The sequence below is a fragment of the Ochotona princeps genome, chromosome 6, assembly GCF_030435755.1.
Source record: "Ochotona princeps isolate mOchPri1 chromosome 6, mOchPri1.hap1, whole genome shotgun sequence".
NCBI lineage: Eukaryota > Metazoa > Chordata > Mammalia > Lagomorpha > Ochotonidae > Ochotona > Ochotona princeps.
The window spans coordinates 78,634,649-78,659,410 of record NC_080837.1 but is presented as its reverse complement, the minus strand read 5'-3'; the positions used below and the strand labels follow the sequence as shown (position 1 = coordinate 78,659,410).

Below are 24,762 nucleotides of genomic sequence, written 5' to 3'. Positions count from 1 at the left end.
CTCGGAGGGACACTTCCCTTTCCGCAGAGGGATGGCCACGCGGCGGGCTGCCCTCTGGTGGCAGATGTCCGTAACAGCAAGTGCTTTGCGAAATAGGCCTGGAAAGGATTTTTCACTTTTTGTTTCTTTGACAGGGCTTTCTTCTGCGTTTTTGCCTGGAAACACAGAGAGTTCCTCACAGACTAACCTGAACTTATTCTGCGTACTTGTTTTTTAACAAAGAAAGAATGGGGGCCTCTGTTTCTGTTTGGAATGTGAAAAGCAAGTTAGGAAAAACTGCAAACGTACAACCCATCTCTAGCTACAGGACTGAAGTCATGAGGTGACCATCTGAGTCCGGAGTCAAGGAAAGATGCACTCCCAGAGGAGTTCAGCTAAAACTGTTAAGCTGGAGAGAGCAGAATGTGGGCTGGTGAAGCAGCGCGGACCCTGAGGGGTGAGAGGCAGGGAAGCTGGTGTGTGACACAGGCGCCTCTCTGCTGGAGCAAGCCTCAGCTCAGGCGCTGGCGAGAATTCTGAGGACGCGTCCTCCACAGACTCTTCTGTCCTTTCTCTGCGGGGACAGGGGTGTGGGGGGCATCAACTACAATTTCCTTTCTTAAGGCCACCGGTTTCCCCAAATCCAAACCAAACGGCGCTGCTTACGGAGGGCTGGACACACTGACAAGGGGGCAAGCTGTCGCGGAGTACGGCTCAGACATGACACAGGCAAGGACGCTGTCGGACGGGGACCTCACACACTACTGACTGATGGCAGAGGGATGCCATGGGGGATGTGGTGGCCGGCCTCAGCAGGGAGAGGACATCGGGAAGGCATCACAGGGAAACAGTGACACGAGTCAGAGCGACTGTGAGTGGCCAGGTCAGCTGGCTTGATGTGGCTGTGGATGCAGACTGGCCAGCAGAAACTACCCTGGTGGGGACAGAAACAGGGTGGGGCAGGAGGTGAGAAACACGGCACCCCACAGCCACAGGGCAGTATTAAGTCCTGTCATCCCCGAAGGAGAAGAGAAGGGGACAGAGGGAATGTGTTAGGAAAAGGTGATGGGAAAACTCATTGAAATTCAATAAGGATCACCAACAGATCCAAGAAGTTAAGAGAACACCAAACAATAACGGTGTATAAATCCTATGCCTAGATGCTCACAACGCTGGAAGCCCAGAGAGGAGATCATGGAGGCAGCCATAAAAACCGCGCGCCTTCCATAGCAACAAAGATAGGAACGGTGGCTGGCTTTCCTGATGACACGGCAGGCCAGAAGATAATGGAGTAATACTTTCCAAGTGCTGAGAGGAAGGAAATCCGCCAGTGTGGAGTTCTGTCCACAGCTGAGCTATCACAGAGACAGAAGGGGAAATAAAGTTTGTCTTCACCATCTCAAGCACATTCACCCACAGGCGCCGCGGCAAAAGTCCAGGGAGATGCTTCAGGAAGAAGATACAGAGGCTTGCATCTACTCAGTTCAGAGTGATGGAAGTGGAATAAATTTGAAAATAGTATTTTTTTTCTTTTTAAAAAACTGCTGTCAGAAATCTAAGGTGAAGAGAGCAGGAACAAGTTATATGCTTGTATGTTAATGTTGCATGTGTTAGATGTATGTTATATGTCTTACATGTTTATATGCTATAGGTCTTTTATGCTATGTGTTTTTCATGTCTCGTATGTTTATATCAGATGTAGTTGATAACAGTGCAGAAATGGTGGGAGGGAAGGATTAGGAATACACTTGTCATATTACTATATAACAAATGAAGTAGAAATTACTTGAATACAGAATTTTGTCACTAAAGATGTTTGCTGGGAATCTGCTAACAATTATAATGAAGACTAAATCTTAAGTCAATAATGGAGTTAAAACCATTAAAAAGCTCAATTAAGACAAAAAGATAAGATAATGGAAGAGAAACAGAAGGAAGAATGAACAAGTGGAACAGATAGAGAGGAATGAGTAGATCATGGATTAGGCCCGGTGCAATGTCTCAGTCGGCTAATTCTCACCTTGCAAGAGCCGGGATTCCATGTGGGTGCCCGTTCATGTCCCAGCTGCTCCACTTCCCATCCATTTCCATGCTTGTGGTCTGGGAAAGCAGCAAAGGATGGTGGGGAACACTGGGAGACCTGGAAGAAGCCCCTGCCTCTGATTGGCCTAGCTCCGGCCACTTGGGGAGTGAACCGGCAGCTGGAAGATCTTTCTCTCTGCCTCTCCTTCTCTCGGTAAATTTGATTTGCCTTTCAAATAAAAATAAGTCCTTTTAAAAAAAGTCACGGATTTTCTACTGGACTCTCTGCCATTGTCCATGCCCACAATGATGGATATATGACTGTGTAAGAAGAACTATACTATAGTAATGATATAGGGAAACTCAGTGAGGGGGGAGTAATTGGGGAGGGGATAAGAGAAATCCCAGGGCCTGTGGAACTGTATCATAAAATGATAATAATAAAAAGAAGTAAAAATAAAATCATGGGTTATCTAATCCAACCTCACCACTGATGATATTAAGTGATAATATTAAATGACAGTGAAACATCGCAAGTAAAAGGTGCAATTGTCAGTTTGTAGAAAGTACACATTGTCTACTAGGACCCCATTATAAAGACACAGAAAGGTAAAAAGATAGTCACCGATAAAGAAAAAAATAAGGAATATCTATGCTATTAACGGGCAAAGTAGACCGCAGACTAAGGGCTGTAACCAAACACAGGAGGGGCGGTTTGTGGTGATGATGGCTGGGTTCTCTAAGAGGACAGAGGACAGAACACTGTGTGCCTGCTCCTGACCACAGTGCTTCCAAGGACACAGGGAGCCACTGCCAACCCCTCCAAACCCCGGGGACAGCCCAGACCCCAGCAGATGCCTAGAACAGCTCACAGAACCATCACATCCACAGACCAATGTACTATAGTTGGAGACACCACCACTTGCTCCTTTGTAGCTGAAAGAACAAGGTAGAGGGAATGAGATGATATGGAAGCATCAGTCTGGGCTCAGCATGGTGGTGCAGTAGACTAACCCCTGGCCTGCTCCACTGGCTTCTATACGGGCACTAGTCTGTGTTCCAGCTGCTCCACTTCCCATCCAGCTCCTTCCTTATGGATTGGCAAAGCAGCCTTACACCCAGAAGAAGTTCCTGGCTCCTGACTCTAGATAGGCTTAGCTCTGGCTGTTGCAGCCATTTAGGGAATGAACTAGTGGGTGCAAGAACTCTCTCTGTCTTTCCTTCTCTCTGTAAAAATAAAATAAATCTTAAGAAAGACAACAGCAGTTTGATATAGAAGGTCTGTGCTGTGCTATCAGAGAACTTACACCAGATGACACTTAAGACAACTCAGCTAGGGCAGAACTCAATTTTTTTTTTCAAGCTCACATGGACTATTCACCAGGCTAGAACATACTGCTTACTAATCTTACAAGTTTAGAAGAATAGAAGTCATAAAAGTTTGTTCTCAGACCATGACTGAATGCAATTATAAGTTAATAGCATGGGGGGCGGTGCTGTGGTGGAGTGAGGTGAGCTGCTGCCTGAAATGCTCATTGTCCCATGTTGGAGTGCTGGGTTGAGTTCCTGTCAGTGCTGCTGAGACAGCTGTCCCTACAGCTGGGCATGCCACAGAGTGGTGTCAGGACAAGCTCTGAACTGAGGATTCCAAGTACAATCCCACTGTGTGTGCATTGCTTTGGTGCCATCATAAAATGGCAGCATCTTTTGTAGGACTGTTTTAAGTTGGGGACTGTTTATGCTGTGTCATAACAGGAAGCAGAGATGGCCTGTGGAGCTTGAACATCTCCAGAGTTCTTCCAAAGGTTCTCTGATTCAATGAACTGCAAGGGCACCTCTAGCTGCTGTTTAACAACACACACGTTGGCTCACAATACTCAGATCTGAGTTGGAAACAGTGCCCCCTGGGGGCCATCTGAAGACATGGCTGCAGAGAGGTCCACTGGGGCAAGGGCAGTGGGCACCACAGGCTGCCTCCAATAAGACTGAAGGCCTGGTGCCAGTCAAAGCCTAGTACCCCACCCTGGAGAAGCTGCTAAGAGAGGAAGCACATGGTTTATCTGGAATGTTTTAAAATGCTTGGGGAAGCCTGGGCCACAGCTGACCAGTCCTGTGAGCTCCCCCAGTCTTGACCTCCACACACACTCCTGAACTGGAAGGTGGTGAGCAGTGGTGTTTGCAGCCCCCAGAAGCAGAGGGTTCTCCCAAGAGGTGTGTCAACCCAGAGGAAGGCAGGTGGGTGAGAATTTTCTAGAATGCCCTGCACTGCTGTACAGCAGCCTCAATGTGCACGGATGAGATGCGACAGCTCAGCCCAAAGGATGCTGGGAATAAGGGCAGAAGGCGGCTAGCTCCCAGCCTAGCAAACATGGACGTCTCATCTTGACTCCCTAGAATGTTCTCCAATCCAAGCGGAAGACGCCTGTCTTCTCTGGGACCTATGATTTCTTTCTTTCCCTTCCCTTCCTTTCCTCGTTCCTTTTTTTTTTTTTTTTTTTCACTTGAAAGGCAGAGTTAGAGATAACGAGTGAGATAAAGAGAGAAGAGAGAGAAAGAGATCTTCCATCTACTGGTTCACTCTTCTAATGGCTGCAACAGCTCGGGCTCAGCCACATGAAGGCCAGGTGAGGAGTTTCATCTGGGTCTCCCATGTGGGTATACAGCACAGGGAACATTCGTGGGACTCACATGGGGTGTTGGATTTGTAGCTAGCAGCTTAACATGCTATCCCACAACGCTGGCACCAGGGACTCATGACTTCTGTGTGTTGCTATCTTGGTGTGCCTTCTACAAGGCATCCTTTGCAGGGGGCAAAGTCCGTGGCAGTTGTGTGGTAGCCCTGCCTGGGGCTGGACAGGAGTCTCACCAGGCTGGGCAGGCCACTCCAGCAGGCCTGGCCTGGGCCTCCTGTTGTCTGACAGTCTTTCTTGGGCTTCTAGGGATGCTGGTGAGCCCTCTCTAGAAACCTCAGTGGGACTGTGGCTTCTGGTCCACGGCCCCCACTGAGCTGTTTGACTTGGGATTTTGGGCTTACGACTGTCCTTGAGGGCTGTAGGTGCGAGGATCCCAGAGGCCACACAGTGATGCTGCTGCTGCCCCTGTAGCTAACAGTGGCGGTCAGAGGCACCGGGCCTCTTGCCCGTGGTCCGGCTGTCCCAGGAGGGCTGACCCTGTGGAGGGAGGACAGCAGCAGGCACCTTCCTATAGAGCACTGGATAGTGCCCCCTTGGGGTGTGGCATGGCAGTCTTGGTGGCTAACCCTCAGCTCTCCACAGGAGTGCAGAAGCCCAGGAAAGGAACCTGAGGCTGGGGGTCCAGCAAAACTCGCCTGCAAATATCAGTGATGGTTTACAGGAGGCCAGCTCCTGTTCTACAAAGCCTGTTTTCTTTGTTTTGTCTTCAAATTTACATAGCAGCGTAATGAGATCTATATAAACTGTATGCACACACAATGCAGCCATGGCTCTTCGAAGCTGGTGGCATTGTTCACTCCCTGGGTCTTTAACATGGATCTTTCCAGATGCACACATTTACACACGCCCTTAGTGGTTTTAAGCAGAAAGTACCCTGTTGCCTACCTTGTTCTCGCTGCTGGTCTCTCTGCTCCATGGACACGAGGGCAGAGAAGTGAGCTTGATCGTAGGCTAGAACCAGAGGTGAGCAATGGCATCTGTTGGGGGGCACCTCCAAGGGCAGGTAAATCCCCCCAAAGGGGATGGGCGCGAATGCTGCCAACACAAAGGAGGGGGAAGTCATGAGAAGTGGGACCCTCTGGTGATTGCAGGGGGAAGGAAGCTGTGCCCAGCTCGAGGAGCCACCCTTGGGAGTCAAGGTTACCCAGCCTCTCCTGCATGTCATGTGGCTAGCCCCGGGAGCTCCTGAGAGCAGCCCTGGGAGCTGCAGGCTGGAGGACCCAAGGAGAAGCACGCCTGCCCTGGGCCAGGCCCCAAGGGCCGAAGCACATCCAGCTTCAGAGAAAGGGTCAGCCCTGCCCAGCGCCTGGCTCTCCCTGGCAGCTCCGGCTTGACCCCAGCCTGGAGCAGGGATACCTGGCTGCTGGAAGGGGGCACTGTTGAACCGTGAGCCCACCAAGGGAGACGCAGTCCCAGCTCTCCCACGGCCACTTGCTTCTGGCATGTAGGTCAAGAGCGAGCCCTGCCGCACCCAGGAAGGTGAAGGAGAACCGAGCAGAGTTGGCTGGATCTAATCCACACCAGGTAATGCTCACTGGTTTTCTGGGGACCCAGCCTCCACGGGGTGCTGTCTGCTCCTGATCCGGGAGGTTGCCCGTTGCAGCTCTTGGGGTTTGGGTTTGGCGGGGAACTCACCTTCTCCACCCGAGTCTCTCAGCATCGTATCTGCCACAACAACAATGGGTCTTCGAAGTATGTGAGCCAGTACGAAAACATGGAACTCTTCCAGGCTCTCATACACCGGGTCCTCAGAGTTATCCACACTAGGGAAGAAAACAGAGAGAGCTGACACAGCTCTGAGTTAGGATGGGGAGGCAGTGATGGGAAAAACAGGGAACAGGCCGCTGAGCATCACCCCTCCACCCCAGGTCTGTGTCCGTGGACTGCATGGACCCCCCTGGAGTCACAGTGTCTGAGGCCATCCCCTCCCTTAGGCAGCCATGGCGAACACCCACTCCCACCAGGAGAAGCTGCAGGTTGGCACAGGGTCTCTGCAGGCAGAGGTGGCCTGCCAGGGCTGTGAGAAGCTGGGGGGCTGGTTCTCTCGGGGTGTCCTACAAGGACACAGCAGGGGCTGGAGGGAGAGAGGACGGCTTTCTATCTTGCTTATTTCCACCCGCGGTAGTGCAGCCACTCTTGGGAGATGGATGCCCAGGCTTGCCTGATGTGGTCCATTGCCCTCTTGGCAAAGTGGCCAAGGACGGGGTTTCCATGTCAGAGTTGGTGGGGGTGGGGGGAGGGACTCTGAGTGTGATTCTTGTTGCTCAGACCTTGTCCAGCCTGGACCCTGGCAGCATCCCAGACAGGCACAGTCATCCCAAACTAGTAATGGTTCATATTTTGGTGGCTCCACTTCTGTTTCAGCTCCCTGTTAATGGTCTGGGGAAAGCAGCAGATGATAGCCCAAGTATTTGGGCCCTCATACCCCAAATACTTGGGAGAACTGGATGAAATTCTTGCCTTTGGCCTGGCTCAGCTCTGGCTGTTAGACATCTGAGAATTGAACCAGTAGATGGAAGATGTCTCTCTCTGTCTCTCCTTCTCTCTCTCTCTGTAACTTTTTCAAATAACTAAACAAATCTTTAAAGAAACATTCTTGCAATGCTTAGTTATGGGTTTAGTTTACTGCTAAGAACACCAACATGCTACGTGAAGACTTGGCCCTCTGAGAGGAGCACGCCCTTGAGCGTCTTCCTAGCATGTCTGTGCTACACACTGGTCAGGCACCTGCCAGGCACCTGCCTCCACCTGTTGCAGATGAGGGAGGGACAGATCCTGGAGAGACACCAGGCTGGTGGCCTCTGCCTGGCGGGACCAAGGAGCAAGGCCCAGGAGGTGGCTCAGCTCCAGAGCACAGCGGCAGTGGCTGACTCAGGGGAGCCAGGGTTTAAGTGGCAGTCGGAGCCTTACAGAAGCTGGGCTCTGGACAAGGAGGGCAGGGTGAAGGGCTGGGCAGTCACCCACTCAGAGGGGACAGTCTCTTGACCCATCCCTGCTTCCACTCCTCCAGGGCAGGTGACCATTTCTCCCAGTTTGCTCAGGGGAGTCCTGCTTTCCACATTCTGAGGGATCAGGAACACATTCCCTTCCCTAAGAAACCACAGTGATAATGAGTGGCATGGTAGTCACTCCATCTATGGGGACACAGCACATGGGGATGCTGCCCCTTTGCTCTCAGCTGCACCCCCCCACTGCCTCATGCACAGTTTTCCCCTCAACCCCACCCCTGCAGGACCCTGCAAGGAGAGGCTTGAAGGGGCTGCTGTCAACCTGCATGTAGCAGTGGCCCCTACATCCAGCCCAGCCCTGACTGCTGTAGTCATTTGGGAGAGAGCATCAGTGTATGGAAGTGCTCTCTTTCTCTCTCTTTCTTCTCTAAGTCTTTTGAATAAACACATAAACCTTAAAAACCAAACCCCTTTGACCTGAATCCCATCTTAGCAAATATGAGTAGTCCTTGCACCAAGTGCATTCACAGCACCTTGGGGAATGCACTGAGAACATGTGCTTTTGCACAAGAGGCCAAGCCCACGCCCTGGGAACACAGTGCTGTGGGCTCCTCCCAGGCATGGAATGGAATGCCACTTGACACTTCCTGGAATGATCTACATAAGTTCTTATCACTGGGATTGTGTGCTATGAAATTATTTAGGATTCTGGTTGATTATGAGAAAAGCCAGTGAAGCCAGGCAAACCACAAGCATGTGAGTGCAAAGGGAAAAGCAAAGGAGGCAGCCAGAGAAGCTGGAAAGTGAGGCGGCCGTCGGAGCTGCACGTTCCTCAAAGGGCCCCCTGGGCTCTGCGCCTTTCTCTTTGTCCTCCCAGCCTCTCAGCTTCTGCCTCCCGGCTCATCTTCTTTTATAAGCTCAAAGGACAAACAAGCAAACAAGATGGCCTTCGCTCCCAACCTCAGGGGAAACATTCCTGCTCCTCTGACCTGTTCATAAGAAGCAACTGTCTCTCACTGGCTGGGGGGACACTGACAGGTGCCCAGTGATGGCTAATTCTATGGTCAACTTGTCTGAAGGCCAAATGATGCTCACATACCTGGCTAAACACCATTTACTGGAGAGACTAACATGTAAACTGGTGGACTGAGTAAAGCAGACAACCCTGCCATGTAGGCTGGCTCCACCCTATCCGTTTAGGAACCAGGGGGAAAAGCTGAATCATGCTCAATCCTGTCTCCTTTTCTTCTTCTTCTTCTTTTTTTTTTTTTTTTAAGATTTGTTTATTTTTCATCACAAAGTCAGATATACAGAGAGGAGGAGAGACAGAAGGGAAGATCTTCCGTCCAATGATTCACTCCCCAAGTGAGCTGCAACGGCTGGTGCTGCGCCGATCCAAAACCGCGAACCAGGAACTTCTTCTGGGTCTCCCACGCGGATGCAGGGTCCCAAAGCTTTGGGCCGTCCTCGACTGCTTTCCCAGGCCACAGCACGGAGCTGGCTGGGAAGTGGAGATGCCGGGATTAGAACCGGCGCCCATATGGGATCCTGGGGCGTTCAAGGCGAGGACTTTAGCCGCTAGGCCACGCCGCTGGGCCCAATCCTGTCTCCTTCTGCCCTCAACCTCCTCACCGCCTTGGAACTAGCCACCCCACCCCATCCCCACCTCCCCATCCTTCCTAGGAACCTGATTGGCAGGTGGCACATCATAGGGCTTCTGGAACTCCATCACAATCATAAACCAATCCCTTATCACAAAATTCCTGGTGTGTATATATCTGTCCTCTACCTGTTTTGTTTCTCTAGAGGATCCTGATCCAAGGACTTCAAAAGGTTTGTGGAAAAATGTAATTAAAAGAAAAAGTTTAGAGTCTGGCATGATGGCTCCATTGGCTCCTTAAATGCAGTGGCCCTGTGGTACAGCCGTGGCAATGAACACGGAATATAATCCACGCTGCCCATGCGGTGGCACTGGAGCCATCACCTTGTCTTTTCGCTCTGCACTAGTAGCAGGTGGGAGTGGAGCTGGGCGCTGTGCACAGACATCCCAATATTTACAGAAAAAAATTTTCCCATCTACTTGAAAGCTATATGGATAGAGGGAATGAGAGCGTGGTGGAGGGAAAAAGAGGGACATGGGGAGGAAAAGGGGGAGGGAGAGAGAGATAGGAAGAGGGAAAACTGGTCAGACAGGGTCAGTGCTGTGGGACAGCCATTGCTTGCTGCGCTGGCATCGCACATGGGTTCCTGTCTCAGCAGCTTCATTTCCGAGGCAGCTCTCTGCTAATGCCTGGGAAAGCAGCAGAAGATGGCTCGAATGCCTGGGCCTGTGCACCCACATGGGGAACTGGGAAGAAGCTCCTGGTTCCTGCCTTTGGTCTTACCCAGTTCTGGCCATTGTGGCTGTTTGGAGAGTGAAGCAGCAGATGGAAGATGCCTCTCCCTTTCCTTTTAAATAAAAATGAAAATAAATAAAAATTCTAAAGCGAAGATGACATCTTTGTGTCCATTCTGAGGCTGGCGGCCACATGTGGCTTGCCAGAGGGACACTTAGCAACTTCTCTGTAAGCAGAGGCTAAGCCACACCAGTACACATGGGCTGTTCTCCCTCCCATCCCCGAGATGACCCTACCACAAGCCTGGGCCTCCACAAGGACAAAAGCTCATGTGGAGTCAGGCTTAGCAGAATGCCAGTTCCCAGCCTAGGCCTGTGAGAGAGGCTACTTAGGATTCTTCGGTGTCACCTGACTCTCACACATGGCTTCAGCAAGTTCAAGTCCAGACTTCCGGCCTGTGGGGCTTGAGCAGACCCAGTGACTTTTGCTTTCAACTGCTCAGCTCTGGAGTGGTTGGGCAACTACCAAGTGCATTTCCTGGATGGGCACCACTCGGCCTCAGAGAGCTGGCAAGGTGGGACCCCAAGTCTGATGGGACTCTAACCCGGGACGTTTCAGCCTGGCTGTTCCTCCAGTCTCCTTCTTCCATGATCTTGTTTGCTCTAAACTAGGAGCAGCCCTGAGAGCCTGCACTCACCAGCTGCTTTTGGAGAGTTCACTGGCTTCAGAGCAAGCACTGGGGCTCCTCCCTCTGCACCCCATCCCCTCTTTCCAGTGTGCACTGCATAGAGATGGGGGTAAGACACGGGGCCCCTCTTCCTTCTGTGCAACTACTCACCTGGGCTTAGGCTTAGCACGACAGTGGTAGTGAGAGGTGAGCTGAGTTCACTTTGGGTTGGTAGTGGCTCTAAGGGACCCGGGAGAGGGGCACCCCACACATGTGGTGCCTGAGGGTCTGCAGAGCTGCACAGTTTGTTGAGTTGGCCTCAGAGAAATGGGTATGTTTTGATGTGAAAGACAGGGCATCAGAGTGAATTCATTCTGCAGCTCTGAGAGCAGCCTGTTCAGGAGCACTTGTACTTGCCAGGGCCTTGGTGTGGGGGGCTCCCCAAGTCTGTGTGTGGGGGGGACCCACCTGCCTTCCTTACGCATCTGAAGCCAAGTACACACTCGGCCTTGCCTCCTGGGGTGGAGTAGGTCCTTGAGGTCACCCTGTTCTGTGCTCACGGACTTAAGGAGTCTGTCCAGGGCCTGAGTCCTGCCTGAGTGTTGGTCATGTGTCTGTCCCTACTACTTGGAGAGGCAGTGAAGATGCGTCTCTGCCTCCAGGGTCTCCTGTCCAGTTCCATCTGTGACCCTGGGGGCTTGACCACTGTGAGTCACACTGGGAGGGAGAAAGACGGGTCAAGTTCATACTCCAGTTTGGTCTTCAGTCTGCTCTGCCTTCCCCAGAAACTCAACCTGTTTGCCGTCTGGGAAAGTAAGAGGCTTAAGAAAGACTTGAAGGCATTGTGCATGCCACAGCCCAGCAGTACGGGGGCTAAGACCCTCAGTTAAGGTGTCAGGGGTCTAGAACAGGATGGCAGGGCTGGCGCTGCCCTTACCCTATCGTCCCTGGGGAGCCAGGCTGGGGAGGAAGTGTGCAGGAAGCCTTCGTGGCCTTCCTGGCCACTGTGTCTCCACACTGTCCCCCCTCCCAGCCAGCTCTTTTCCCCAAGTCCCTGGGGTGGCAGCCTGAAATACATTTTTGCTCCTGTAGTCCACTGCCCAAGTCCTGCTTAGGACTGTCACCCCACGCTGGAGCCACCTCGGGACCCTGGCCAGCTCCTCCGCTCCACAGGTCACCTCCTCCACTTCCTTCTGCAGTGCGCCTGCCACCGTCCCCTCCACCCCTTGCCGTGAGGCCAGCACACAGCAGACAAGAGGGGCAGGGGTGTGAGAAAGTCTTCCTTAATCTTCATTTCAGTGACGCTGTCCCATGGCTGAGCCCTTTGTGGGTCTCCAGACCTTGCCTTGGTTTACGCGTGATCTAGCTCCCCAGTTCACATGGAAGCTGCACCCTCAGAGTTGCAAGCTAACGGCACTGGGAGGGTAGAGATGCAATCTGCTGACCGTCTGGAGAAGCTGGGCCTGGTGGGAGGCCCTTAGTCAATGGGGTCATGACCATGCAAGCTTCTCCTGAGAGGGCCGATTCTCTGGGCAGGTGTGGTCCAGCCGTTCTCTCTGCTTCTTGGCTTTGCTGTGGGTTTGTTCCAGATGGCAGAAGCAATGGGACTTCAGGCCTCTAGGAACTGAATAAGCCTCCTACTGCTTTCTCTCAGGCGTTTAGCTGCATCAACGAAAAACTGACCAAGGTCAAATTCTTCACTGCAGGGGTTCTGTCCTCAGTTCCCTGGTTAAAGGGCATCCACCCTCAGTCTCCTGGCCCCTAGGGCCACCTTCTGTGAGGTCCACTGCCATAGGTTTGGGCCTCCTTGCCAGGGTCCTTGCCTGGCCCTGGGAAGGCATGGGCAGTGTCATGACCCACTTGGCACCCCACAGCCCAGTGGTTCTGCAAGCTGGCCAGCCTGAACCCTGGACCCTTGAGGTCAGTGCTGGATATGTGTCTCTGCATCGGAGTGTAAGCCTCCATTCCTTCCAGTCCAACATGAGAAGTGAATCCTCTCTCCCCTCACCCAGAGGAGGCAGAGACGACGCAGTGTGCACTGACAGCAGCCAGCTCAGAGCACACTTCCCAGGTCCCAGCGTGAAGGACGGCTCCTGAGGACGCCCTGGTGGTCCTGAAAGCTGCCCTGCACCTCTCGGGTGCCCTCAGCACAAAGGCCAAGCGTTCAGGAACAAGTGTTTTGCCTGGTTTCAGAGGCTTCCCTCCTGGCTCAGCTGGACTCACCCAGGGGCACCTGCAACAAGGAGCAAACTAGCTGTGGCCACAGACATGCTTCTCTGTTGGCGTTGTCCCTGTACTTATCTTAGCTTTTTTTTCTTTCTTCTCTCCACTGGAAACATCTATTGCTAGGACTCACACGCACGGCCTGCATCACCAGCTCGTGTTTCTGACCCGAACACTTAGGGCTCAGGATGTGAGGGCTGGGGGTACTGTGTCCTCATTGCTGCGACCCCGGGCTGCAGGCCGACTCACTGTGCAGGCTTCCACCCATGGTTTTGTTTTTAGGAATTCTGTTTGGTTGAGCAGCATTGCCAAAAGAAGGGATACTAAATGATGTTGGTGTTCTACCCCTTGGCTCCTCCAGCTATAATTTCTGGGACCTTGGGAAAGCCACTTCATCTCACTGAGGCTCAGTTTTCCAATCTGTGAAAAGGGTGACCAGGGTTAAATGGCTGAGGCACCCAGCACAGGGCCTGGGAAGGATGCCACTGGCTCCTTCCAGGTTCCTCAGGGGTTCTCCCTGCTCCTGCTGATCCCCAAACTTGGCTCCCACTTGTCCTTCCTGTCTCTACAGGAAGGATTCTTGTTCTTTCCCTTGGATGGGAACACTGCCACCCCACCCTCACCTGGACTTTGTCCATCTTCTCCACGTCTTCTTCTGTGATGCAGCAGTCAGAACTGTGAGCCCAGGTCCCAGGACCGTGCCCTCGTTTCAAGACAACGTCTAGACCATGAGAGAGCCACGAGGCACCTGCATCCTTTTGCTGCATTTCGGGGGATTACTCAGATCTGACCATTTTGTGTTTTATCCTGAGCTTTTACAGTGCTGTTATTACAAAAGTGATTCATTTTCCTTGTTGAAAGGAAGAAAAAATCCTACTCAGGTGCTAAAAGGGAGAGAGGATAATGAGAAATAGGGTGAAAAGCATCGGGTGGCGGCTTGAGGATAATTTGTGACAGCACTCCAGGCTCTAGAGTGGGTGGTCACCGGCTCCAAGCAATAATTCCTAGAGTGGGGCAAGTACCCACTTGTCACCAGAGGGTGTCCTCAGTGTCCATGACAACCACAGGAGCATGAAACCTTCTGTCCTGCAGTGAAGGTGGGCCCTTCAGCAGGGCAGGAGAACAGAATCCAGCGGGGAGGACAAGGGTGGGCAGGCTGGGTGAGGATGGCTAAGTGGCAGCGTTTCCTAGGGAGCTAATGGGTGACCCCTCTACAGAAGTCACGAATCAGAGCCCAGGGTTCATGTGCTACGTGGAACATCTACAGACACTGATCAGAAAATCCTCAGTCACAGGGAAAATGCCTGGAGCCCCAGCAGCTGGGGGGAACCCAGGGGAAAGTAGTCCCAAGCACTTGGGCTCTGTGTTGAACAGTGTTTCCTGCTACTCAAACCTGTGGTTATGTGTTACAGGGAGGGACCCAAAGAGCAGGGATGCACTGAGCAAAAAACAAAACCAAACAACAAACATCTTCCACCCCTCAGGGCTCCTCACAAGCAGCAGGTTTATCACCAAGGTCAGAGCTGGCGGACAGCAACAGGGGTAACACCAACACAACCTTGGAGGGTTGGGAGGCAGTAGGAGGTGTTTGACACCTGTCATTGGGTGGCACAGGAAGGGCTGGACACAGGACACAGTCTGCTACCCCAGCATGTTTCCTGTGAGCAGGAGAGGGGTTGGCTGTCCAGCGCCCACCATGTACCCCAATCTCAGGGCACCAGGCCGGGAGAAAGAGAAGCGATGGTAGAGAATAGTAGGGCTGATGCCTGGCACAGAGATGCCCTTCTGCTGCCATCCTGCCTGCCTGTAAGTGCAGACACAGAGATGGACACCGGACGCTGTCTGCCCCTGCTCCCTCTAACCCTCTAAACACCTCAGGGATTGAGCCTTTGGCTTTAGGAGTCAGACGGGCCTGACCAGCTGTGGGGCCACTGGATGGGGACCTCAGGGAACCCAGTGTGTGGTGTCACTATTGTTGCTGCTTCCCTCCATCCCTCCCCCCGGCTGGGAGAGGCCCCAGACAGGACCAAATGTTCCAGGACACCTCCTCTCCCAGTGTCTGCCTTGTGGTCAGGATGAGAGAAGCAATAGTGGACAAGATGCCAAGGACATGGTTGGACTTGAGAGGGTGAAAATGATGAGCAGAGTTCTTGTCCGTTGACTGGGTCTTGGAACATTTGTCTCAAACTGTTTCAAACAAGACAGACTTGGTGCTGATGTGCCACACCATTCAGGAACAAAACAACACTGGGTCTGGCGTTGTGGCATTGCAACTTAAGCCTCTACTTGTAACACCAACATCCCATGTGGACGCTAGTTTGAGTTTTGGCTGCTCCACTTCTGATCCACCTTTCTGCAAATGGCCTGGAAAAGCAGCGGAGGATGGTCCATATGCCTAGGTCCCTGCACCCACATGGGAGACCTGGAAGACTCTCCTGGCTTTGCCCTGGCTGTGAGTCCATGGGTGTCTAGGCTTACAATTCCTGGTGTTTGGCCAAGACCTTTTTCAGGTGCAACATCTTTGCCTTTAGCTTCAAAGACCTTGCTGTCCCGTGAGCCATCATGGCCAGTGGCTGGGTCATGGCCACCTCTGCCTAGCTGAGCTTTCATTCCCACAAGAGAATATTCCAGCTGCATGAGCAGGAGCAAGCTACTCCTAAATGTGCTCTTAAACACATGGAAAGCTTGTTTTTTTTTTTTTCCCTGGCAACATGTCCAACACACCCCCAGTGCCAACGGTAGGAGTAACTGTGTAGCTCAGCCATCTTCTGCTTTCTGTGTGCCTCCCGGAAGCCACACATTCAGCAGCCATTCAGTCCACATGTGGCAGCCCAAGGCCTCGCAGCTGGGCATGTGCGGTGGCAGCATGAGAATGAGCGCTATCACAGGCCACCCTAAGGGGCTGGCTGTGCCCTGAGCTCCTCCCCAAGCTGTCGACCCCATGATGGGGCCCTAGGTGTGTGTTGTGGGTGGACAGCCCTGAGTTTCCACCTCTGTCTGGTGGACAGGGGATAGGGAGTGCAGTGTATACATGTCCTCCGAACCTGGCAGGCTCTGGCCATCAATTGCAGCCCTTCTACGGGCTGCACGGTGTCTGTACCTGGCAGCCTGAGGTGACCTAGGCAGGGGATGGGTGTGGGAAGCAGTGCCACACTTACCCCCCGCCTGTGCCGCCGTTCTTGCTGAAGTGCGTGCGTGGCTCACTGGAGGCCAGCTTCAGCAGCTCCGTCCACTCGCGTTCCCACTCTTCCTCCGTGTACACCAGCCCAGACTGTGGCAAGGGAAGTCCCTTTAGGAGATGGATACTGCTCTCCCCTTCTCATTTATCCAGCCAGGGCAGCCCTTGCAGGACCCAGGCTGGGCACATGAGTTAGTGGCCACCAATAGTCTCCCTGCCCTCTCTCCTCACTTTGCGCTACAATATATTTTCAGAACCCCAGGCTCAACTTTTAGGGTTTCTGGGAGGCCCCCCCAATTTCCCCAAAAGGGGCATTCTTGGTGGAGTGGGGACAGTGAGGATGAGACAACCTTAACCAGGAAGTGCACCTGGTTAGGCTGACAATTAAAAAGCATTAAAAAGTGGGCATGAGAAATCAGGCAGTTGGGCTTCTCTCTGGACTGAGCTCACACATGGGGGCTGCAGCCATGGGCTGTACTTGATTGAGGCTGGGCCACTTGTGAGAGTGAAAGTTGGCAGCTTTCAGAAGACGGAGGTGGGTGGGCACTGCGGCAGGCAGGTCCTGTCCAGGGACATACATAGGGGATGCCTCACTAACCTCAAAGGCTGTTTCCATCTGACTTCGACAGGACCGAGCCCTGAGGCTGTACCCTGCAGGTGTCAGGCTCCGGCCAGGCCCCTGAGTACCAACCTCTTTGTTCTGCTGCGTCTGTTGCCACCTCCACCTCCGCTTCAGGGCTTCCCTCTCAGCCCCTGTCCTCATCATGGTGTAGAGAGCTTTCCGCAAAACCAGGTCCCGGTCGTGAAAGCCCCACATCCCTGCAGCCAGGAGAGGGGATATGAGCAAGGGGTGACTAGAGGAGATTCTCACCACCATGACCTGCTGGGTCAGGCTCCTATGAGAATGCGCAGGGGCCCTAGTTCCCCAGCAGTGCAGTTCTCATTCTGGGCTCTGGACTCTGGTGCTCTTATCAACCTGTAGGAGGCACACAGGGCAGTCTATCTGCTTCTTGGCCAACCATGCCTGCCTGGCTCTGGGAGCCCTGGAAACCCATGCTCCACCTCCTAGGTTTGTTGAGGCATCTAACAACATTTGTCCTCCAGCTCTCACGTTTGTAGGACAAAACAGCCCTTTGGGACATGTTGGCTGCATGTCCTCGTAAGAACCTGACGTCAGTGTGGCCAATTGCATTCTGCCTCCTGGGTCTGCCAGACTCCATGCGTCCTAGCCCCAGAGAAGCAGCGCATCAGTAGACTCTACAGGTGGTCCTGGGCAAGAGTGAGGTTGGTCAAGGTCAAAGAAACAAAGGGAGAAGCAGTGAGAGGTATCGCCCTGGCTACGGGGGAGAAGGTAAGGAAATCCATTTATGTAGTCATTCAAGGAGGTGAGACTGTGTATGGCCGAGGCCAGAACACAGGAAATTACTGAAAACTCATGGTGCACACACTTTGGGGAAGAAGTGAAACAGCTGTTACCTGAACAAAGGATGTATAATCAGGAGGGGGGAGGGCGGCACCAGAAGGAGAGAGGGACAGACACAAGAGGACAGTGCCGGTGCGTTTGTGAGGGTGGAGTGAAGGCTTACTAGGGGGCGGCTGACAGCATCCCATGCTCAGGGATAGGCCGGGCATAGGTGCAAGGAGCAGCCTACAAGCTGTGCTTGAGAAAAGGCAGGATGCAGTCCTGGCTGGAGTCAGGACTGAGTGACAAGGCAGAGAGAAAAAGATGGGCCTTCAAGTGAGCAGGGTGGGGCTGCTGGAGAGTTTTCAGAGTTGGGGGTCCTGAACTGCCAACTGCTTGTGCAGGCTCAGGCTGGCTGGGGGTCTATGGACATGCAGTAATCAAGACAGTCATGGGTTTCCTAGCAGGCCGGGGTCTTTTCTGCAGGACAGATGGAGGGAATCCTCAGCCCTGTTGTAGCTGTCTTCTGGGACTCTCCAAGTAGCCTCAGTGTCACAACCCCGTGTTCAGGTATCCCTTGCAGGGAGCGACTCCTGCTCTCAGACGGGTCTGCCTACAAGCCTGGCTCTACGATCCCTGTCATTTCTATATGTTGTCCACAATCCTAGTTCAACATCAGGCCTGTTCAGCAGACAAAGCACAATCAGTGTGGGTGGTCCTGGTTCTGTAGGAGTGTAAAATGAAAACCAAGGACTGGGATGCAAGAACCAAACAGGCTCCTGGCTGGGTTGGGGAGAGGTAGAGGGAAGCCTTGCAGCCTGGGTTAGCCAGGGCCTCTCTTGCAAGTGGACAGGTCTTCATGAGGCTTTCTCTTCCCAGGTGAGCCTGGTCCATTGTGCTCAGGGGAAAAATCCCATCCGGTGACATCATGGAAGCTGATGGGGACAGTGTCTGTACACATGGCAGCTTCCAAGGGACAGAGGGTTTTCCAACCTGGGACTTTTCAATGAGGCTGCTGTTTGACACAGATGGGCGATGTCTTCTCTAGCATCTCTCTCGGCTTTAACAGGACGAGCTGAGATATGTCCAGTGATAGGGTAATAACCAGTGACAGCTCTTAGGATGAAATATGACCTGATTCCTGAAATCAACACCAGGCATGCATCTTCCTATAATTTTAGGTATTTGTTGGATCCCAAACTGGGGATATAGAAAGATCACACTTTCATTGCAAGAACAAAATCCTGGCAGACAATGCTCCGAGGTGTGAATGCGGCCAGCACTGGCTGGTGGGATTATCAACATGTACTTTCTCATCATGGAGATTATGCAACATTGTCATGCTGGCCAGCAGGACAGGCTTGCCTTGATGTGGACAGGAAGCAGGTAGGTGAGTACCTGTACCTGTCTCTTTCCCATCACTGCCCTTGTTCTATACCTCTGTTTTCCCTGGGATCTCCCTGGGTCCCTTCCTCCAGCCCTTTATCTCTCATTGCAGTCTGCATCTTGCTGAACAGCCCTCAGGGCAGGTTTATAATAAGGCCGGAGCCTGGCTTTTGCTCTGGGTCACAGCACTGAGTTAAGGCCAGGCTCACCTAGGGAGGGAGTTTGACCAATGAGAACCATCTGCTCAAGGCAGATGAGGAGTAATGGGCCCTGAGCATGGGGTTCCTGATGCTGATCTAGACTTGGCTAGAAGGAATAACTGAGCTCCTGGGAAGTTTGCTATGGTCTTCAGTGATTCCAGTACGGCCAGTCACACCTGTGCACCTGCTGGTTTGGGCTTTTGTGATCAGGAAGCTCATTCTACCACTGGAGACGGTTGCTGTGTATTCTAACTGCACCAACTCTCTCGTGAGGTACACAGTGGTTCCTGTATTTCTCCTTTCATCAGTCCAAGTTCATTGTAGACTTCTGTGCCTAGGGCAGCTCCACAGCCAGCCGACTTGACCTCTTGTTCTCCAGGATTCCTGTTATAGCCTCACTTGGCTCAGCCCTGCCTACTCTCTGCATTCATGCGTTATCCATTTGGTCTGCCTGCCTGCCTGGAATGTCTTCTCCACTCCCTCAAGGTCTTCAAGGTTCAGTAAAGAGACCACCTCTGACTGTTGATCTCTAACTCATGCTTAAGGTCTCTTTCCCTTACGACTGATATTTCCTCATGTGTGTTCTGTCTCTCCACCAAGAAAAGAAGGCCAAGGACTGCCTGATGCACCTCTTGGGCACTCTTCAGATGACAGACAAGTGTAGCATGGGTCTATGCTTCAGGAACACACTGCCCAGGCTTGGCGCCCTGCCACCATCTGTCTTACCCAGCGAGGCGGCATGGAGGAGGCAGTTCCCATCCCCCGTCGTGGCCAAAGGAAGCAGCCGCTTACAGCTCGTGCACACAGTGGACCACCAGTTCAGGCGCCCTGGAAGAGAAGGTCAGTTTAGCGTGGAAGAGCAGAAAAGGAGAGGCCGCCTCGGGAAGGTCTCCTTTGAATAGACACAGAGATCAGTGGGAGATCTTCTGGAAGGCTCCAGGAGGAAGGTCAAGTATCATGATCCCTTTTTTCTCAAATAAGATAGAGCTTACTTCCTCCGTTTAAGACAGGAAACGGCCAGCGCACAGTTCACCTGGCGAGAGGATTAAGCCGACCCCTTTTCTCCTGGAGTCTGGCAGTACCCAGCCCAACATTTCTCTCGGATTTTCTCAAACACATTGTCTCTCCTGTTTCGTTCTTTCATCACCGTTGGCAAGGCATTAGGTGTTTAGACCATCATGGCTCTGTGTTTGTCAAACACAACAGTGAAAGCCCGGAGCTGCCCGCCACTGCTGACAGCAGAGGTGCCATGGGGGGTCTGGGTGTGCACCTCTTCCAGGCTCTAACCAGGCAGTCTCTCTCAGGTGCAGAGCAGAGCCAGGACTTCAGCCCTGCTGGGGGAGCCTGGAACCTCACGCTCAGAGGAGAGGGATGACAGCCCCTGTCCTTCCCAGCAAGGGTGGGGGTCGCAGTAGGTGCCTGGGGGGGGAGCACCAACTCCTGCTTTGGCCTCACACAGGCACCCTCAGAGAGGAGCCCTTACTCGCCCCGCCCCATCAGTTATGATGCAACCATCTCACAACTGTCAGAGGAAGTCGCCTAAGACACAAGATTCGGATAGGTCCACTAACTTAACATCCGCTGCACATTCTCTTTGAAATAAATTTATTTACTTTGACAGTTACAGAAAGAGAAGAAGAGAGAAAGAGAGAAAAATATCTTCCACCCACCCTGGTTCACTCCTGATAACCACAATGGCCAGTGCTGTGTCATGCTGAAGCCAGGAGCCTGGAACTCCACCTGGGTCTCCCATGTGGGTGCAGGGGCTCAAACACTTGGGTCTTTCTCTGTTGCTTTTCCAGGCCATTAGTGGGGAGCTGGATTAGAAGTGGAGAAGCAGGATGCAAACCAGTGCCCATATGGGATGCTGGCATCACAGGTAGTAGCTTTTTCTCACTATGCTATAATGCTGGCCCGACAATTATATTTTAGACGGTAGATGATAAGCAAAATTGCAGGTGAGGTTTATATGAATCACTAGGCATGGTTAAATGTCAATACTAGCAGTCTTTTCATTGTATGAAGTAATGCCTAGAACAATCTCTCTCTCTCTAACACACACAGAGCAATCCTATACAGTTTCTTTGAGACCAAACCCAAACAAAGAAAATACAAAAATGAGAAACATGCAGACCAGTCCATGTTGTATATACTTACCACATAACCAGCAACTGCATTTTCTCAAGATGAATGAAAACATAAGGATATTACAAGAATATTCACAGCAGCCTTATTTCTTACTAAAACCAGTTGCTAAAAAACTGGGGGTTGCATTTTTAAAACAACTAATCTCATTAAATAGTTATTTTGGGTTCATTTCCTAGTAAACCCGGGTTAAGGTGTCCTCATTTACTCTTTCTTTCTGGATGTTTCTGGAGGAAAATGAGGACAAAAACCCCAAACAGGGTAACATGCAATCAGAGAGAAAACAGAGAAAAAAGAGGTGAATGAGGCAGGAGAGGGGGAAAGACAAGGAGTCAACCTGCTCCCTGGGGACAGGTGCAGCTGTATTGCAAAGGATACAGAACCTGGCCCATCCAGTGATCATAGCTCACATGCTGCACAAATGACACAGATATCATTTGTTCCTTCTTAATAACATTCAATTGTTCAAGGTTATGAATCATTTGCATTTTTTAACCTGGGGAATAAAATATAATAATTCATTCTCAGGGCCTTTAATTTTGTAAGTTTCTTTTTTAAAAAAGTATGTATTTCCACTTGAAAGAGCTACAGAAAGAGAGAGGGAGGGAGGGGAAGAAAGAGAAAGAGAGAGAGAGAGAGCAAGAGAGAGAGAGAGAGAAAGAGAGAGAGAGAGAGAATGAACCTTCCAAATGGCCACAATGCCAGATCTGGGCTGATCTGAAGCCAAGAGCCAGGAGCTTCTTCCAGCTATACCATGTGGGTGCAGGGTCCCAAGGCTGCTGCTTTCCCAGGCCATTAGCAGGGAGCTAATGGAACAGCTTGTGTCCTTTTGGGATGCTGGTGCTGCAAGTAAAGGATTAGCTCGATACGCCACGACAGCAGCCCCATAATTTTGTAAGTTTCAAGTAAGTAAAAATGTTTATCATGTGTTTCCATTAAGTTGTAAAAAGGTATTTTTGTTGAATATTCTTTTTTTCCAAATAATTTATTTATGTATTTGAAAGGCAGAATGACAAAAAGGAGAGATGGAGAGAGATTAATAGGTTTTTCCAACTGGCAACAGCCAGTCTAGACAGGGTGGAGCCAGGAGCCAAGAACTCTATCCTGGTTTCCTTTGTGGATGGACAATCTTCTGCTGCCTTTCCAGGTGGAGTAGCAGGAATCTAGAAAGTATTAGAATTGGTACTCCATTAAGGGATTGTTGGCATTGCAAGTGGTGACCTAACCCATTGTGTTACACTGTTAGCCTTTGGAGTTTTTTTTAAAGAACATTATTAATAGAATTTGAAAAATTGAGGGACATGTTATTATTTACATTTCTACATTTTCTCTGCCATTACTAAGAATTTTGGTAGAAGATATTACTTCTTTATGCTACGAAATAATGCAATATGAAGGATAAAGATTGTAAATGATGCTCGAAAATTAAGGTCCTTGGACATGATGTGATGGCTCAATTGGCTAATACTCCTCCATTTAAGTGCCAGTATCCCATTTGAACACCAGTTTGTGTCCTGGCTACTCCATTTCCTATCCAGAAATCTGCTTATGTCCCAGGAAAGCAGTGGAGGATGGCCCAAAGCCTTGGGACCCTGTACCCACATGGGAGACTTGAAAGAAGCTCCTGGATCTTGGCTACAGATCCACTTAGCTCTGGCCATTGTAGCCATTTGGGATATGAACCAGTAAATGGAAGATCTTTGTCTCACCTTCTGTCTGTAAATTTGTTTTTCCAATTAAAAAAAAAACTTTAAACTAAATACTCTTAATAACCTTAATTTTCTTTTTATTTTGTTAGAGTCAAAGAGTTATTGATAATATATTACGAACTTATCTAAACTGGATTCCTATTTGTTCTCCAATGCCTTTAGTTAAGACTCACCGATTCCATGGTAATAAGTGGTTTTATTGATATCAAATAAATGTACTCTTACTCCTAAGCAAAAGCATGAACTGAAATTAACACTCCAAAATTAAACAGAGGGGTATCTATTCCATGTAGGTGCTAATGCTTATGTTAATACATTATTCTGTTTTTGCCACCATTTTATTCACCAATCATCTTATTAAAGCTAAACAAGAAGCTCTAGTGAGGGCTTTAATGGACAGTACTGCTGGGTGGCCTGTCAGAAACAGAATGACCAATGCAATGCTTTGGAACTCCTTTTTCTCCAGGCTGTGGAGAAGCAATCTGAATCAACTGCTCAAAAGTCTTTTTATAAGCATCCAGTCTGGCAGATGTTACAACTGGGTTGCCGAGCAGTGCAAAGATGCTTCCCTACACAACCTAAGACTCAAAAGAGTGGCTGTAACACTGAAAGCCTGACGCATTTCACATTCAAGTGGGCCAGGCTCATTTCGCCTTGGAATTGCATCTGAGCTGCTGGTGACTCCCAGCACAGTGGGTGCCGAGGTTGTCATGGAGATACAGGGAAGGAAGGGTGCTAGTGGGGCAAGTGGTCCACATTACGTGGCAGACCCTGTGTCTGTCTGAAGCTACAGCTTCTCCTTGCTGACACAGCTCTGCTGTTGCTGGCGTGTTTTGGGTGTTTCCTTCCCCGCTCTTTGGAGCAACCCACGCAATTCCATTCCCCTCTGTGGGGGGGCTGTGTTGGTAGGGACCGGTGCTGTACCCCAGGCTGGGGGAAGAAGGCATCTTTAGCTACTTTCCCAGGTCACAAGTAGGGAGCTAAATTGGAAGCAGAGCAACCAGGACTCTAATTGGAGCCCATATAGGATGCCGGCACTACAGGCTGAGGTTTAGCCCACTATGTCATGGCGTTGGCCCCAGAAAATATACTCTTTAATGGGAATAGGGTTGGAGGTCAAATCCCAGCATATGTGAAGTTACAGGTCCAGCTTTTTCAACTCCTCCCTCCTTTGCTCCCTGTTTCTTATTTTTTTATTCCCCTCCCCGCCCCATGAAAGTATTGTAAAATACCGAGAGAAATAAATACACTCATTGCTCAGAAACACGCTAATGGCAGTCTCCGTCCATCTTTGCTCCAACGTGTTCCTTCCAATTTAAAAAGAAAAAGCAGTAAAGATAAAGTTTAAGTTCTCTGTATCTCCCCATCTCCCTGAAGCTTGTTGAAGTCAGAAACCAAGAGCTTCTTTCAGGTCTCCCACGTGGGTACAGGAACCCAAACCCACCCTTGGGCCATCTTCCACTGCTTTCCCCACTGCTTTTTTAGCAGGGGGTTGGATTGGAAATGGAGCAGCCAGGACATGAATCGGTGCCTCTATGGGATGCTGGCATCTCAGGTGGCTTTTATTCCACAGCACTGGCTCCAGTGTGAATTTTCATGAGAGTGATGTATGCTCCTGGTTACACAGAAGAATGTCTTTATTTTCAGAAGACACCTTCTCTAAGGGGTGAGTTACCTCCATAGAAATTTAAACAGCTCAGAAAAACTGGCCTATTATCTATCCTGTCTGTACATCTATCCATCCATGTAAATCTGTGTGTGTGTATACTGAGAGAAAAAAAGAAAGCAAATATGAAATATGACAGAACCCTGAAAACTGGTGATTCTTCAGGAAAATAATACACAGGTACTAATCTTTCAAATTTCATATTGAC

The 24,762-nt window shown here is 51.0% G+C and overlaps 1 protein-coding gene across 2 annotated transcripts in view; it reads right to left on the bottom strand.

Annotated features, from left to right (window-relative positions):
- OTUD7A (OTU deubiquitinase 7A) overlaps positions 1 to 24,762 on the bottom strand; it is a 287,564-nt gene that overhangs the window by 4,948 nt on the left and 257,854 nt on the right. The window contains exons 8-12 of one of the 2 annotated variants that reach the window (XM_058666537.1): positions 19,761 to 19,862; positions 16,738 to 16,865; positions 16,027 to 16,139; positions 6,330 to 6,457; positions 5,580 to 5,729 (exon numbers count right to left, since the gene is read on the bottom strand). In XM_058666537.1, the coding sequence (XP_058522520.1) occupies positions 5,580 to 5,729; positions 6,330 to 6,457; positions 16,027 to 16,139; positions 16,738 to 16,865; positions 19,761 to 19,862 (621 nt within the window). The remainder of the gene's footprint in view (positions 1 to 5,579; positions 5,730 to 6,329; positions 6,458 to 16,026; positions 16,140 to 16,737; positions 16,866 to 19,760; positions 19,863 to 24,762) is intronic. The other variant, XM_058666538.1, reaches the window with a different exon arrangement.